Source organism: Lolium perenne, chromosome 6, assembly GCF_019359855.2.
Source record: "Lolium perenne isolate Kyuss_39 chromosome 6, Kyuss_2.0, whole genome shotgun sequence".
Lineage (NCBI taxonomy): Eukaryota > Viridiplantae > Streptophyta > Magnoliopsida > Poales > Poaceae > Lolium > Lolium perenne.
In genome coordinates, this window is record NC_067249.2 from 192707861 (window position 1) to 192724722 (window position 16862).

A 16862-nucleotide genomic window follows, 5' to 3' on the forward strand; every position below is an offset into this window, starting at 1 on the left:
AGAGACAACCCATTATTTTACTTCTGCACTTTTGTTTTATATTTGAGTCTTGGAAGTTGTTACTACTGTAGCAACCTCTCCTTATCTTTATTTTATTGCATTGTTGTGCCAAGTAAAGTCTTTGATAGTAGGGTTGATACTAGATTTGGATTACTGCGCAGAAACAAATTTCTTACTGTCACGAAATTGAGCAGCCCCGTCTGTACGTAACTCAGAAAAATCTGCCAATTTACGTGCGTGATCCTCAGATATGTATGCAACTTTCATTCAATTTGAGACTTTTCATCTGAGCAAGTTAAGTGCCTCAGAAAAATTCGTCTTTACGGACTGTTCTGTTTTGACAGATTCTGCCTTTTATTTCACATTGCCTCTTTTGCTATGTTGAATGGATTTCTTTGTTCCATTAACTTTCAGTAGCTTTGTGCAATGTCCAGAAGTGTTAAGAATGATTATGTATATGTGAATTTTTGATTATGCACTAACCCTCTAATGAGTTTGTTTTGAGTTTGGTGTGGAGGAAGTTTTCAAGGATCAAGAGAGGAGGATGATACAATATGATCAAGAAGAGTGAAAAGTCTAAGCTTGGGGATGCCCCCGTGGTTCATCCCTGCATATTTCAAGAAGACTCAAGCATCTAAGCTTGGGGATGCCCAAGGCATCCCTTCTTCATCGACAACTTATCAGGTCACCTCTAGTGAAACTATATTTTTATTCAGTCACATCTTATGTGCTTTACTTGGAGCGTCTGTTTGTTTTTGTTTTTGTTTTTGTTTGAATAAACTCGGATCCTAGCATTCTTTGTATGGGAGAGAGACACGCTCCGCTGTTTCATATGAACACTGGTGTTCTTAACTTTACTTTTAATGTTCATGGCGAAGGTTGAAACTGCTTCGTTCATTGTTATATGGTTGGAAATAGAAAATGCTTCATGTGGTAATTGGTATAATGTCTTGAATAATTTGATACTTGGCAATTGTTGTGCTCAAATAGATCATATTTAAGCTCTTGCATCATGTACTTTGTACCTATTAATGAAGAACTACCATAGAGCTTGTTAAAGTTTGGTTTGCATGATTGGTCTCTCTAGAGTCTAGATATTTTCTGGTGAAGTGTTTGAACAACAAGGAAGACAGTGTAGAGTCTTATAATGCTTGCAATATGTTCTTATGTAAGTTTTGCAGTACCGGTTCATACTTGTGTTTGCTTCAAACAACCTTGCTAGCCAAAGCCTTGTACTGAGAGGGAATACTTCTCGTGCATCCAAATCCTTGAGCCAAAACTATGCCATTTGTGTCCACTATACCTACCTACTACATGGTATTTCTCTGCCATTCCAAAGTAAATTACTTGAGTGCTACCTTTAAAATTTCATTCCTTGTCTTTGCAATACATAGCTCATGGGAAAATAGCCTTAAAAACTATTGTGGTATTGAATATGTTGCTATGTATCTTATTTCTTATAAGTTGCTTGTTGAGCGGTAACCATGTTTCTGGGGACGCCATCAACTCTTTCACCTTTGTTGAATATCATGTGAGTTGCTATGCATGTTCGTCTTGTCTGAAGTAAGGGCGATTTATCATGATCAAATGGTTTGAGTATGCATATTGTCAGAGAAGAACATTGGGCCGCTAACTAAAGCCATGAATCATGGTGGAAGTTTCAGTTTGGACACTAATCCTCAATCTCTTATGAGAATATTATCTGTTGTTGAATGCTTATGCATTAAAGAGGAGTCCATTATCTGTTTTCTATGCTGTCCCGGTATGGATGTCTAAGTTGAGAATAATCAAAAGCGAGAAATCCAATGCGAACTTTCTCCTTAGACCTTTGTACAGGCGACATAGAGGTACCCCTTTGTGACACTTGGTTGAAACATATGTTATGCAATGATAATCCATGTAAATCCAAGGTAATTAGGACAAGGTGCGAGCACTATTGGTATTCTATGCATGAGGCTTGCAACTTATAAGATGTCTTATGCATAACGCATATGAATTATTACTACCGTTGACAAAATTGTTTCTATGTTTTCAAAATAAAAGCTCTAGCACAAAAATAGTAATCCATGCTTCCCTCTACGAAGGGCCATTCTTTTACTTTATGTTGAGTCAGTTTACCTACTTCTTTCTATCTTAGAAGCAAACACTTGTGTCAACTGTGTGCATTGATTCCTACATACTTGCTTATTTGCATTCATCATATTACTTTGTGTTGACAATTATCCATGAGATATACATGTTGAAGTTGAAAGCAACTGCTGAAACTTATATCTTCCTTTGTGTTGTTTCAAAACTTTCTACTAAGAATTTATTGCTTTATGAGTTAACTCCTATGCAAGTCTTATTGATGCTTGTCTTGAAAGTACTATTCATGAAAAGTCTTTGTTATATGATTCAGTTGTTTAATCATTGTCTTTACCATTGTTTCGAATCACTGCATTCACTTCATATGCTTTACAATAGTATTGATCAAGATTATGATAGCATGTCACTTCAGAAATTATCCTTGTTATCGTTTACCTACTCGAGGGCGAGTAGGAACTAAGCTTGGGGATGCTTGATACGTCTCAAACGTATCCATAATTTCTTATGTTCCATGCTAGTTTTATGACAATACTCACATGTTTTATACACACTTTATATCATTTATATGCATTTTCCGGCACTAACCTATTAACGAGATGCCGAAGAGCCAGTTGTTGTTTTCTGCTGTTTTTGGTTTCAGAAATCCTACAAAGGAAATATTCTCGGAATTGGATGAAATCAAGGCCCAGGGTCTTATTTTTCCACGGAGCTTCCAGAAGACCGAAGAGCATACGAGGTGGGGCGCCGAGGCGCCCAGACCACAGGGCCGCGCGGCCAGCATGGGGCCCGCGCTGCCCTATGGTGTGGGGCCCTCGTGCCTCCACCGACCCTGCCCTTCCGCCTACTTAAACTCTCCGTCGCGAAAACCCTATTACCGAGAGCCACGATATGGAAATACTTCCAGAGACGCCGCCGCCGCCAATCCCATCTCGGGGGATTCAGGAGATCGCCTTCGGCACCCTGCCGGAGAGGGGAATCATCACCGGAGGGCTCTACATCACCATGCCCGCCTCCGGATTGATGTGTGAGTAGTTCATCCTTGGACTATGGGTCCATAGCAGTAGCTAGAAGGTTGTCTTCTCCTCATTGTGCTATCATGTTAGATCTTGTGAGCTGCCTATCATGATCAAGATCATCTATTTGTAATGCTACATGTTGTGTTTGTTGGGATCCGATGAATATTGAATACTATGTCAAGTTGATTATCAATCTATCATATATATGTTGTTTATGTTCTTGAATGCTCTCCGTTGCTAGTAGAGGCTCTGGCCAAGTTGATACTTGTGACTCCAAGAGGGAGTATTTATGCTCGATAGTGGGTTCATGCCTCCATTGAATCTGGGACAGTGACAGAAAGTTCTAAGGTTGTGGATGTGCTGTTGCCACTAGGGATAAAACATCAATGCTTTGAATAAGGATATTTGTGTTGATTACATTACGCACCATACTTAATGCAATTGTCTGTTGTTTGCAACTTAATACTGGAAGGGGTGCGGATGCTAACCCGAAGGTGGACATTTTAGGCATAGATGCATGCTGGATAGCGGTCTATGTACTTTGTCGTAATATATCAGGGGGCTCCCTCCCCATATGTCGGCGCGGGGGGCCCCACTGCCGCGCCTCCCTATGGTGTGGGCCCCCTGCTGGCCTTCCTCGACTCTTCTTCGGTCTTCTGGGACACTCCGTGGAAAATAGAGCCGTGGGATTTTGTTTCGTCCAATTCCGAGAATATTCGTAAACTAACTTTTCTGGAATCAAAAACAACAGAAAACAGGAACTGGCACTGTGGCATCTTGTTAATAGGTTAGTCCGAGAAAATGCATAAAACATTATAAAGTGTGAATAAAACATGTAGGTATTGTCATAAAACTAGCATGTAACATAAGAAATTATAGATACGTTGGAGACGTATCACACGCCCTGGCAAGCAAGGCGGTCCCCGTTGGCAACGGTGACGCTGAAGTTCTCGGCTTCCGACGACTACAGTGCTAGGCGGCACATGGCGTCCCCGAACAGGAAGTTGTGCGTCGAGCCCGTGTCCACAAGCGCGGTGAGGCGCTACCCGTTGATCGTCACCGGAAGCAACATGGTCTTCCCCGTCTATATGCCCGCCAGCGTGTGGAGAGAAACAACGAAGGCGGTCGCGTCGACCGGCCCGTAGGTCGTGACGTCGGGCTCGGAGAAAGTTGTGCCGTCGAGCTCCGCGGGGAGGGCCTCCACGTCCTCGTCATCGACGGTCTCCAAATAGAACAGGCGAGCGCACACGTGACCCGGCGCGTACGGCTCGTCGCAGTTGCTCGGCCATTGTCAGTCGGCGGAAGGGGCGGGTAGGCGCTGCTGGGGCCACGGGGGCGGTCGACAGGGCAGTGCGCGTTGGGGCCGGTGGTGCAGGGCTGGGGGCGAGGGCGTGCTCCTCGGCCCTGGAAGGATTGCTGCATGGCGAGGGCGCGCTGCTCATAAGCACGTGCGTAGTACATAGCCGTCTGCAGGTCCTGTGGGTCGCGCATCTCCACGTCGACGCGGATGTGGTCTGGCAGGCCGCCGACGAAGAGCTCGGCGCGCTGGCGAGCCGTGACGCCAGGCGCATGGTGCGCCAACGTTTGGAAGCGGTCGGCGAAGTCCTGCACCGAGGAGGTGAAGGGAAGGCGGCCGTGCTCGGCCAGCCAGCTCCCGCGTATCGGGGGCCGAACCGAATGAGGCAAAGGTCGCGGAAGCGCTCCCAAGGCGGCATCCCGCCCTCGTCCTGCTCGAGGGCGTAGTACCACGTCTGGGAGGCGCCGCGGAGGTGGTAGGAGGGGATCCACGTGCAGTCGGACGCCAGTGTCCGCTGCCCCCGGAAGAACTGGTCGCACTGGTTGAGCCAGTTCAGGGGGTCTACGGTACCGTCGTAGGTGGCAAACTCCAACTTGGTGAAGCGGGGCGGCTGCTGGACGTGCGGGGCGGCGGCGTAGGCTCCCTCGTGATGAGCCATCGCGGCGATGGACGAGTAGTTCGGCACCATGGACCCTCCCCCCGCAGACGGGTCGCAATATCCGGCAAAGCCGCCGAAGGTGGAGGCCGCGGGTGGTGCGGTCTGTTGGAGCACGGTCGGCTGGGCGGGCGCCGATGTGAACACGGCGCGTCGAGCCAGGCCGGTAGTTGGGGATGGCGGGAACCTGATCTGCGTGATCGGGACCACCTGGTGGGAGGCGGCGGCCGACGGGGGCGGAGCGGGCGTCACGGCCGGTGGCGGTGATGGTGGCGCGGCGGTCCCTAGGATCGGCGGGAACGGCACGTAGGGCCCCTGGAGGAACGTCCGGAGATTCGAGACTGCCAGGGTGAGGTCGCGGACAGCCGTCGTGAGCTCCGCCGGAGAGAGGACGGTGGCCGGGTCAAGGGCCCGGTGCCAGGTTGACGGAGGCAGCCGGCCCGGAGGTGATCGGCGGCGCACCCGTGGTGGTCGCAAGCGCGCCGGTGGTGTCGGCGATGGAGGCGGTGGGAAGGCCCGAAGACATGATCGATCCATAGCAATCTGATACCAAATTGGTAGACGCTAGAGTTCTACCAGGTCTAGGGCGGAGGTTGTATGGGTGGAAGGGAGGGTGGCGAGGCTGGAGGCACGGACGTCGGCGACTCGGCGTCGTGGCCGCGCGTGAGGAGGAAGGCGGCGGTGCGCTGGAGGCGGCGGCTAGGGTTTAGGGATCCCGTCTCCTGAGGGAGACGGCAACAAATATGTTTATTGCTTGTCATAAAACGAAGGGGTACATGTGTTTATATAATAGACTAGCTACTCGAAACCCTAGATAACTTGGGCTAAGCCCTTAATTCGGTTCACTATTGGGCCTCTTCCGTGTATACTGGAGCCCGACCATAACATAAGTATGTGCATCAACGTTGTAGAGGCTGTGATATGCCATTTTGTGGAAAAAAAATATGAAGAACACTAACGTACCACCATAGGCATCGTAAGGTTCAAGCATCTCCTCCAGCAGTCCAACGTGCAAGTAGGGAATATGTGTTGAGTTTTGCAGAGGACAATGTAATTGATAAGAGTGGGCAGAAACATTGTCCACAACTAAGAGATGATTTTCTTTTGGATGCCCCAGATGAAAAGTTCGCATCTTAACTGGTGTTATTTATATATTGGCATGTGATGCATTTGTTTCAAAATTACAAATTCAAGACAATTTGAGTTTATCGATATCTAAAACACCAATTTAGTTCATAAATATGTGTATGGTACTATGTAGATTTGCCGCTGTAGGTACTTGCATATTTTCTATAAACTGGATCATAATTAGCAAAGTTTGACTTGAACAAGCTTACAATTTTAATTAATTTATAATAGAGGCACTAGTCAGACAGGCTTAAACCCCACTTGTATTTCTCCATTGTAGTAGTAGTTGTGAAATGTATAAATATTTCCCAACTACATATTGTCCTCGTGAGAACTGCTGAACTATTCTCCAGCCAAACCAACACAAGTTATGAAGACTAAGAGGGATCTATCAGCCCCCTAAGAGCATCTCCACCGGCGTTCCCGATAGCTTTTTGGGGGCCGAAAGCGAAAATAGGCTTGCACCGGCGCGTCCCAAACGGCGCCGGCTAATTTTCGAGCCCAATAGAATCGTCGGCAACCCCGTGCCGGTCCTTCGCCAAGGGCGCGAATCGGGCACGCCGGCGCCTCGCGAGGCTGAAATTTTTAGGCGTGGGAGTTGCCTGTCAGGCACACATCCCAAAAGTCGACGCCAGCGGGGAGTGGCGGGGCCGATGCGTCAGCGGCTCATTCAATTTTAACCTAACCGTCGCCTACATCGCGGCGGGAGTTATTGGGGCGCAGCGGCGGTGCAGTTTCCGCAGACGCGCACCGAACCGTCCTGTTGTGCGCGCCTTGCTCTTCGTGCCACCGTTAATGAGCGCCACCGCTCCCCCGTCTCCCTCCGGCCTATAAAAAAGGCCGCCTCTCATCGTCCCTCTCACACACAAACCCTAGCGCCTCTCTCCCCAACCCTAGCCGCCACCATCTAAAAAGACGACGCCATGTCTGGTCGAGGCCGAGGTCGCGGCCGTGGTCGTGGTCGTGGCCGCCGCAGAGGTGCACGCACGTCGTCGCCTGCAACGCCGTCGTCTTCATCGTCAGACATGAACGAGGAGGGGCCCGTGCTGTTCGAGTTCGTCCTCGTTCTCAAGGGTGACCCACGCGGCATCCAGAGGCTGCCAGACTCCTTCGCCGACTTCGTCACCGGCTACGAGCGCTCGGGCAAGATGCATCTGCGGGAGGGTGCGTGCTGCTACTACCGGTGGATCGTGGACGTGATCTACGACGCGCGCGGCAAGATGTACCTCCACATCGGTTGGGAGAAGTTCGCGCGCCACCACCGCCTCCAAGCCGGCTTCGTGCTCGTGTTCTCCTAATTTGGCGACAGGAACATGAGCGTCAAGGTGTTCGACGAGACGCATAGCCGCCGCCACTACCACGGCGACAACACCGAGGAGGAGGACGACGACTGAGTGTTGTTTCTTCGCAGTGAATATCGGTACGCATGTTTTTGGATGTTCTTCCTCGAAAGAACCAACAAAGGCACCCTCACCAGCTGGATTTTCCAGTTTGGGTTACTGGGTGTGCCCTCGAGTGTTCTTTCTTTGCAGCAAACACCACGAAACATGCGATGACCGGCCTAGTTAGGTTTAGTTTTTTGCAATATTTTATATTTGTGTCAACCATGGTTCAAACTATGTATTAGTTTGTGGAAAACCATGTTCCAAACTATATCTTCATGTAAACCACGTTCCCAATTATGTATTAGTTTGTAGAATAAAATGTTTCTTATTCAATTTTCTATACATTTATTTATGATTTTAATTCAAAACATCTATCGGGACCGCCATTTTAGGGGCGCCGGTGTGAAAATAGCTCCTTCAAATAGAGGATGCAGTGCCGATGTCCTCCAAACGGAGGTGCCGGCGCCCCTGCCGGCGCCTATTTGGGAGCTGTCGGTGGAGATGCTCTAAATAACCGAGTGTTGTGTGGTTTTCTGCCCCATTCTTCAACTTGATCAGTTCTCTTCTTGTTCGTACAAATTGTCGGAGCATCCCTGCACTCTCACGAGGTTCGTAAAAAATAACAATATCCCCACTGATAGCTGCTCGACAAAAATAGCATGTAATCTAAGTAGTTTTAGAGTTTCTGCATATCAAATATTTTGAGGTTTGTCTGTAAGCATAGAAAGAACTACTGACATGGAAAATATCAAACTGATATTAATATATTTGCATTGAAACTCACAATATGTAATGATGTTTCCGTAATGCAAAATCATAGCAAAAATTATGGTCAAAGTGTTAACGCGGAGATCATGCACATGTGTTAGAGAGACGGTCTTCAAGCATGAAAAACAGAAGTTCTTTGTTATATAGTACAAAAGTAAGTCCAGATGGAATTATGTATAAGGAGCATATGCACCCAGGAGTCGAATTGAATTTTACCTTTACCGGTTGTATGGAGGTCTAAAGTGTTGTATATTTTGCAACGAAAGAGATGAAAAGGAGGAAAATTTATTGGAAGTATTGGAATACTACAAATAGAACAATGTAATCTGTACAACCTCGTGGACATATATTTTCTAAAATCACAATTGGCATGGGTATACTTGTGTACTTATAAATCAATGAAATGTTAAATAAATGTGAAGTAGTCTAACTTAACTAATTTCCTTATTATTAGGATGAGAAAACATGTAAATTTTTATATGGATAAATTGTATGTTGTATCTTTTATTTTCTAAAGATGTTATATATATATTGACAATAGCTTATTTAATATCAAAAGAACCTCTCTTGCAAGTAAGAAAAGAATAAGAGGATGTCTCAAAAAAATTATGTGCCCTAGACAAGAATCAAGTCCTAAACTAATTCTTCTCCCCCATGTGCCTCATGAGACTGCGAGGCTGCCGCCGCGTCATCGATTCTGGCCTTCTGACATACAATGATTCCAACATGTTATTGTCACTCCTGAATTCTCCAGATGTGTCGAGGATTTGTTTTGCCGCAGTTGCTAACAGACCGTGACATATGGGATCCTTATTTTAATACGCAAAGTAAAGGGCAAGATCATGTCGCCCCCTACGAAAATATATCCATATCTAAATGAATAAAAGAAGTAAACATAAGGAACAAATATATGCATTAATGACCTTTTAATTATATTTTAACACACTGAAGATGATGCCCTCGCATTTGCGAGGGCCACAATGCTAGTTATATAAATAACACCAATTAAGATGCAAACTTTCATCTGAAGCAGCCAATTTGTTTTTTTTTTTCATTTTATCAATTTTTTTTTCATTTTTTGGTTGTCGACAACGAGTCTGTCCACTCTTATCAATTACTCCCTCCATCCCAAAATATAAGGCGTCTAAGGATTAGTCAAAAGTCAACGTTTTTTAAGTTTGACCAAGTTTATACACAAAAATATAAACATTTACAGTACTGAATCAACATGAATAGATTCACCATAAGATATATTTTCTTAATATGTCCATTCGATATTGTAGATATAAATATATTTTTCTAAATATTTGGTCAAAGTTAGTAAAGTTTGACTTTTGACCAGTCCTTAGACGCCTTATATTTTGGGACGGAGGGAGTACATTTATTCTCGGCAAGACTGTAACAACATAATATCAAAAGTTAGTGAACACATATTCCCTACTAGCACCTTGGATTGGTGGAGGAGATACTTGAACCTAACGATACCTATGGTGGGTACGTCCACGTGTTCTTCATACTTTTTTCCACGAAAATGGCATATGGCAACCTAGGCATTGATTGATGCACATACTTATGTGTGCCACGGGGGTGGTGGGTGGGGCCGTCAGGGTGGGAGCTATGTTGCACTTGATTTTCTCAAAAGTTATATAAGTTATACTTAGTCGGAAATTCAATTCGACTCCTGGGTGCATATGCCCCCTATACCAAAAAATTATATTTCGAGTTGTCGAAAAATTTTGAGAATTTTTTTTACATGTACATCTACATAATATATGTGCATTCGTCTAGTTTCACGAAAAAACAATATTTTTTGTGGCCTATGCAAAAAAGTGAAAATTTATCTTGTAAAAAGCATTATTTTTAGCACTGAGTTTTATCTTTTTTACACACGTCATATGAGAAGTCCATTTTTTATGAAACAACTTTGTGAGCGTGTACCACGTGAAGATGTACGTGCAAATTTTTTATTTCAATTTTTTTAAAACTCAAAATATGTGTAAGATAAATTTCAAAATAGAGGGAGCATATGCTCCCATGTTCCAAAACACACTTCGATTTCTATTTTGTATATTAACATATCATTATGTTTCTAAGAAAATGTGAAAAATGAAACCTTGCAATTGAAAGGTAACTCACATTAAGATTGTCTCTTCATATTAAATTGATCCTATTTTTATAAAAGAAAGTAATAATTTCATAAAACAGTGATCAACATGATCTCAAGTTTTTCGTTATTGTAAAACCATGGTATTTTGAAAAATTGGTAAAGTATTTACATGTCTAGCCAACAAATACTACTATTCTGGAAAAAGAAGTCTAGACCACTTTTTCCATACTACAAAGTGAATGCAGCATCTTCGTCTTACCTACCCTGAGGTTGCGGATATTACCAGAGAAGATATCCTGCAGCGACAGCGTGCTTTTGCTAGCTTCGGGCCAGCCATCCCGGCTGACCCTGATTAGTCCTTTCCGTTTTTTTGGTGGGTTCTGCCATGTTACCACCCTAATCTAAACATGCAACTCCTTGTACAGTTTGGTTTGTTTTTTCCCCTTGCTTAATGAAGAGGCAGTGCTCCTGCCGGTTGCTCCAAAAAAAAGTGAATGCAGCATATTTCCCATTTTTACTAAAACATTTTTCATAATATAAAAGAACAGATTTTACTAAAGCCTAATACTTCAAAGTATTTAAAAACATGGTATTTTGAAAAATCATAATATTTTTGTAAAAAACTTTGCTGCCAAACACAGCTGAAATCATAATAGCAATTCTTCGCGGCATTATGGGGATTCTGGAGGTTGAATATCACCTAGGATGTGATACATAGACAATATCGATTAAAAAACTTAGTGTGTTAAAATGGGAAGAGTAGTAAGATATGAAAAATCGGTATTGTAAGGTTTTTTTTTTTCACGGATGGACTTGGCTAATTAAGGTGGTCTAGTATTTTAAAACCGACAGTCTGTTTTACGTTTTTTCTCAAGCTGATACGGCTAGATGTTCTTCCTAAGAACGGACTCAGCTTGCTAGCTGGCCGGCTATTTTGTTTTCAACCACTTATCTAACTCGTTTACGTTTTGAACGTTTCAATCTTTTTCTAAATCCACGTCTCAAACGGACTCTAGCTAGATGCGTTGGTTTTATCTTTTAGCAGCAGAGACGGTGGTGCAAATCATGAATACAGGGCAGTAACAGCAATAATGGTTCACGTCGTGAGGGCTGGGCCTGTCCTGATTGGCCGCTGGCTCTTGGTTCATATACGGAACGGAACACTGCCATCGAGACTGGGTCGATCATCAGGAGGCGGAGCGCGCTCTACGTCCGCACCGGTCTGCCTTTTATTTTCAAGCGGACTCACATCTCCCCTACTTTAAAAGAGCCAGAGCGTCCCATCCAACTAATCTGAGCCTTTGACAATATATCCAACGTCTCAAATCCCACACATCTTTGAACGGAGCGGACGAACGGACCACAACCGTCTCCAGGTCCACGAAATAATAAGATCGTGTTGATCAAAACCGTTCGAGACGCCCCGCAGCAGGACTTCTCGCCGTCCTCTCGCCCTCGCCAGCACGACTTCTCGCCGTCCTCTCGCACTCGCCAGCACGACTTCTCGCCGTCCTCTCGCACTCGCCAGCACGACTTCTCGCCGTCCTCTCGCCCTCGCCAGCACGACTTCTCGTCGCCATTGTCGCCTAGCAGCAGTTCTCAACGTCCAGCACGCCTTCCTCTTGCCGTGCTCGCCCGGCAGCACTATCGCCGTCCTCTCGCTGCCGTCGCCCTGCCGCACTATCGCCGTCCACGACACAGTCCTCTCGCCGTCGTCACACTGCTGCCCAATCGCCGTCCTCTCGCCGCCGTCGCCCTGCTGCACTAGACGGATGCCAAACGAACTCCACATCTTTCTTCGGGTTTCTTCACAAAATTGGCCCTGCAAAGAGAAGAAGCATCAGGTATCATATGCAAGAATCATTCAGGTTCATTTGAATGTCCAACAAACATTTATCATGGTAGCCCCTGGTTGCTTCATATCTCCCACAAATCTGAAGTTTTTATACATTTGTTTCATGCTCATGCTATAAATATGTGGATATTTACAACAAGTAGGGATGATCACAAAGTGCAAGAACCTCAGTTCATACCTCAATTCATGACAACTCTAAACTTTCATGGAAATATCAATACACGTACATTAGATTATCACTATCCAGCAAAATCCTCACATTCAGCATACCAAAGTAACCATTCAATAATTTGCAAATGAATCTAGGGGGCATTGATAGCATCAAAGATGTGAACAAACATATGTGTACCATATCTTAACCGGGATATAGAAGATTTCAATATAGTTTTTGCATCAAAGTAAATCTCATCTTTATTTTTTGCATCATATTCTCGATTCCTCTACCTTTTCACAAAGGGAGTCAACTGGTAATCCAGTGTTAATAATTACTCTTACCATTAGTGGGATGGGTTAATACTCTTAATCTATCAAGTATATGTATAACATACTATAATCTGAAATCCTTTATATTGTGAAAGAATGTCTTTCTCATCCCTCTAGATGATGGGAAATAAAATTTTCAAATCTGAATAATGTGAACTCAGTGAGTACATTACCACTAAATATTACTTATCAATGAATATTACTTATCAATGTGTTAGGTTTGATTACCTGATTGTCACCCATGTACTCACGCTGGGTTCTACAAGAATTTGATAGAACATCTGCAGGAAAGTCACCCAAATTACAGTCAAAACCACCTTTTAATTTCTGCAGTTCCGTGGATGTCCTGCAGTCGCGCAATGTGATTGAATTGAAGAAAGTTCTCATGCTGTCACCGCTGAATTGACTGAACTATATGCATATATTTATTTGCCAAAAAAAATCGAGAAAGCTGTCACCGTTGAATTGATCTTTGGTGAGCATCAAATTTTCAGGTGAGGGAAATTACCTTTTTAATTTGTGCATCCTTCTCTCTCAAAGCTTCAACATGACTTGTGCAGGAGGCTGACTCCGGCTCTTTCAGTTCATTTTCTAATCTTGCAAGCTCTCTGCCTACATGTTTCAGTACTGCCTTGTCAGACAACACTACATTGACCTTTGCATTTGTAACTACCTCCTTTGCGCAAGTAGCAAAAATGAGTGTATTCCTGGATTGCTAAATATGAGTGTGTGCAGTTTAGGTTATATTCCTGGAAGAAATGATCACTATCATATAAAACAAAAGGTACTCTACCCCTGGAAGGTATATATGCAGTTTAGGTTTTGCAATAATCTAGATTTGCAGGTCACATTAACAAATATTAATCTATATGCCTCTTCTTAACAAATTCTAAATAAAAACTTAATGTCGCAACAATTGGAATCCTTTACAAAATGTCACGTAGCTTTCTTTGATGTTAATTCCTATCAAAATATAATACCCAACAGTTGCTTGTCAAAGCTGAGAATAAAAAAGGCATCCAACTGAAGTTTTATTAGGCTAGGTGATTATATAAAATCTAGATATAGCCAGATCTAAATTTACAATAATACAAAAGGACACAAAGCTAACAGAATTCTATGACAGGTGTAATCCTCACCAACGAGGGGTAACCTAACAGCATTTCATGAAAATCAAGCTAAATACAAACTAAACTCACTCTTACCTGCTATCCTTGCGGGGTGGCCAATTGATGTCATCTTACTCCTGGCGATCAAAACCATAGAGTATGTTCGCACTAAAGTTAACCATACTCGGGTGTCATTGCTTGTATCAATAAGCAGAGAGTGCCATATGGATATGTAATGGTGACTGATGTCAATCAGTTACCTATATGCAAATATAAATTATAGCTAAATTAGTCAATTATCTGTTATAATGATTACTATATTTTTAAATGTATCGGTGCAGATTTTATTGCCTTGGGATATTGTTGGGTTATTCAGTTGTTCGTCTTGGATCGGCACAAAAAAGTTATCTCTTTTTTGGACCAGCTTATACCATATTTGGCGAAGACTATACTTAAAAATGTGGCCGATAATTTTAATCTTGCCCTCGAAGTTGCAAACCCTGCATCAAAGGATGACATAACTAAATGGGGTTGCAAGGCTCCCAAAATTCCAACAAATCCAGACGAGTAAGAATCTTAACAATGTGTTACAATCTTAACGTATTTATTCGACCCGCAATGTAACATAATATGCATGCAGTGCTCTGTTGGGTTATTTGGTTTTTGAGTTCATGCATTCATGGTATGATGGATTGCTACATTTTCCAGTACCCACGGTGAGTATTTACACATGTTCATTTGCATACACTTTGCACATGTTTTTTTATAACAATGTTGTATAATGCATATATAGGACGGTTTTCAACTAAGGAAGCGATTTTTGGTTCACATCCTGAAGTATGAAGCAAATGAAGCTTTAAGCAATATCCCAGCCATTGCACGAAGCCTTATTGATCGCATAAAAAAGTGGACCTTCAAGAAAGAACCGTCATCCGCGAATAAATAGAAGATACAATGTTGCTTAGTTATTTTATCTGTCACTCATATTTCGACATGTATCAAGAATACATAGATGGACCTTCAAGAAGAAACATAATACATATTGTTGCTTAGTTTTGATTTTTAAGTATTTTTACAACTAATTCTAAATACATTTATGTGATTGTAAATTTTATGTAAGTGTGGATCGTGTGTTTTAGGCGCTCTCACACCTCTTAGGCATAAATGGCTCGGTAAAATACATGATAGAAGATCACAATATATGTTTTTATGATATAGGACAAGACCGTGCATTGCACGTGCACGCTTACTAGTATATACAGATAACTCATGTACGATTTTCTTGGACGTTTTTATAATAAGTCATGGGAAACGTGCCATATGTTTAGTTTTGTACACGTATATTATTGTACGTAACATCTCTTATATCTTTAAATCTTGAACGTTAAGATTAAAATCATTGGTTAATATTTTTTAGGCATATGTGGATTAACCTAATGCCTCGAAAAACATCCTTATTTTGCTTTAGTATATACTCCTTCCGTTCCATTTTATAGTGCCTATAGTTTTTTGGCACAGAAATTAGCGCAAGAGTAATTTTTACACAAGACCCCTAGACTGAACGATTTGAGATCAGAGTAAAAATTAGGGAATCGATAACTTCCTAACTTATCGTAACAGATCACACAAATCTCTCTGGTTGACTCTCCATATATGTGCAGCCATGTTTAATTAAGGAAAGAAAAACATTTCTTCCTAAATCTAAGCAATCATTAGGGTCATAACATTAGAAATCTCAATTTTGTTTCCTATTTTGTATGGATTTTTTTCATGCATGTCGTGTGGGAGTTGACCGGTGGAGGGGGTAATTGAAAAAAGCCAAGCTACAGCCTTATATTCTGAAACATATGCCAAAAATCTATAGGCACTATAGAAAGGAACGGAGTGAGTAATATAATAGAATAGATTGGTATGTGATGTATTTATTTCAAAATTACATATTTTGAAACAATTTGAGTCTACCGATATATAAAACACCAATTTAGTTCATAAATATGTATTCGGTACTATGTAGATTTGCCGCTGTAGGTACTTGCATATTTTCTATAAACTGGATCATAATTAGCAAAGTTTGACTTGAACAAGCTTACAACTTCAATTAATTTATAATAGAGGGAGTAGTCAGACAGGCTTAAAGCCCACTTGTATTTCTCCATTGTAATAGTAGTTGCGAAATGTATAAATATTTCCCAACTGCACATTGCAGTGTGTCTGCACCATCCCTCATGTGTATGATATACATGGACTAATTCGCACTCGTCTGACGAAGCCGCGGCTGGCTGATTTGGTGTGGCTTTCAACACCGGCCTGTTGAGTCCCTATCCAATCCAAAGGAATCAAAGGATGCTGTTTCCAAGTGTGGCACAAGCTCTCCAAGTCTTCGAGTTAGCCACTGAGTGTGTGGTGACCAGTACTCGGCTGCCGTCTCCGTTTTACCTTCTTCACGTTTTCATAGGCCGGTCCCCGATCGAATTGGTACGCTTTCTACTCCTACTTTAGATCACTGTATATGTTCAGGAGTTTGCACTGTCGCACAGTTCAGGGAGACCAATCAGAATTCAGAACACTTCTTCAAGTAAAGCACGCTGGCGAAGTTATGATTATCACTAGTACCAATGTTTGAGTGATGTTCTAGCTAACCTCGTCATCACCGACAGTGGAGCGTGCCAAAGCTTCTGAATATTTCACGGTAAGTCAATACAGTACTTATTATTCCTCGGCCAGATATTTGGTGCACATAAAGTGATCCCTTTTCAGAAAAATAATTAAAAATCATATTTTAAGTTTTACAAAAATTTGAAAATAAATCATGATGTCGTCATTATTGTATCCCATAAAAGTGTAAAATTTCAACTCGAAATAATGTGTATTTTGGGTTGCACAAAAATAACAAATATGTGGATATGAGTATAGTGATTCAAATCTTCAAGAAAATTCAGACTTTGTCATTTTTGTGTAGCTCAGAAAACAAAAC

At 42.7% G+C, this 16862-nt stretch overlaps 1 protein-coding gene across 1 annotated transcript; it reads right to left on the reverse strand.

Annotated features, from left to right (window-relative positions):
• Window positions 1–11693: 11693 nt before the first annotated feature.
• Window positions 11694–13983, reverse strand: LOC127306590 (uncharacterized). The gene is made up of 3 exons (XM_051337249.1): window positions 13288–13983; window positions 13008–13125; window positions 11694–12263 (listed from the first exon to the last, which is right to left on the reverse strand). Exons 1-3 carry the CDS (start codon window positions 13302–13304, stop codon window positions 11763–11765), a joined length of 636 nt encoding a protein of 211 aa, XP_051193209.1. The 5' UTR covers window positions 13305–13983; the 3' UTR covers window positions 11694–11762.
• Window positions 13984–16862: the final 2879 nt, after the last annotated feature.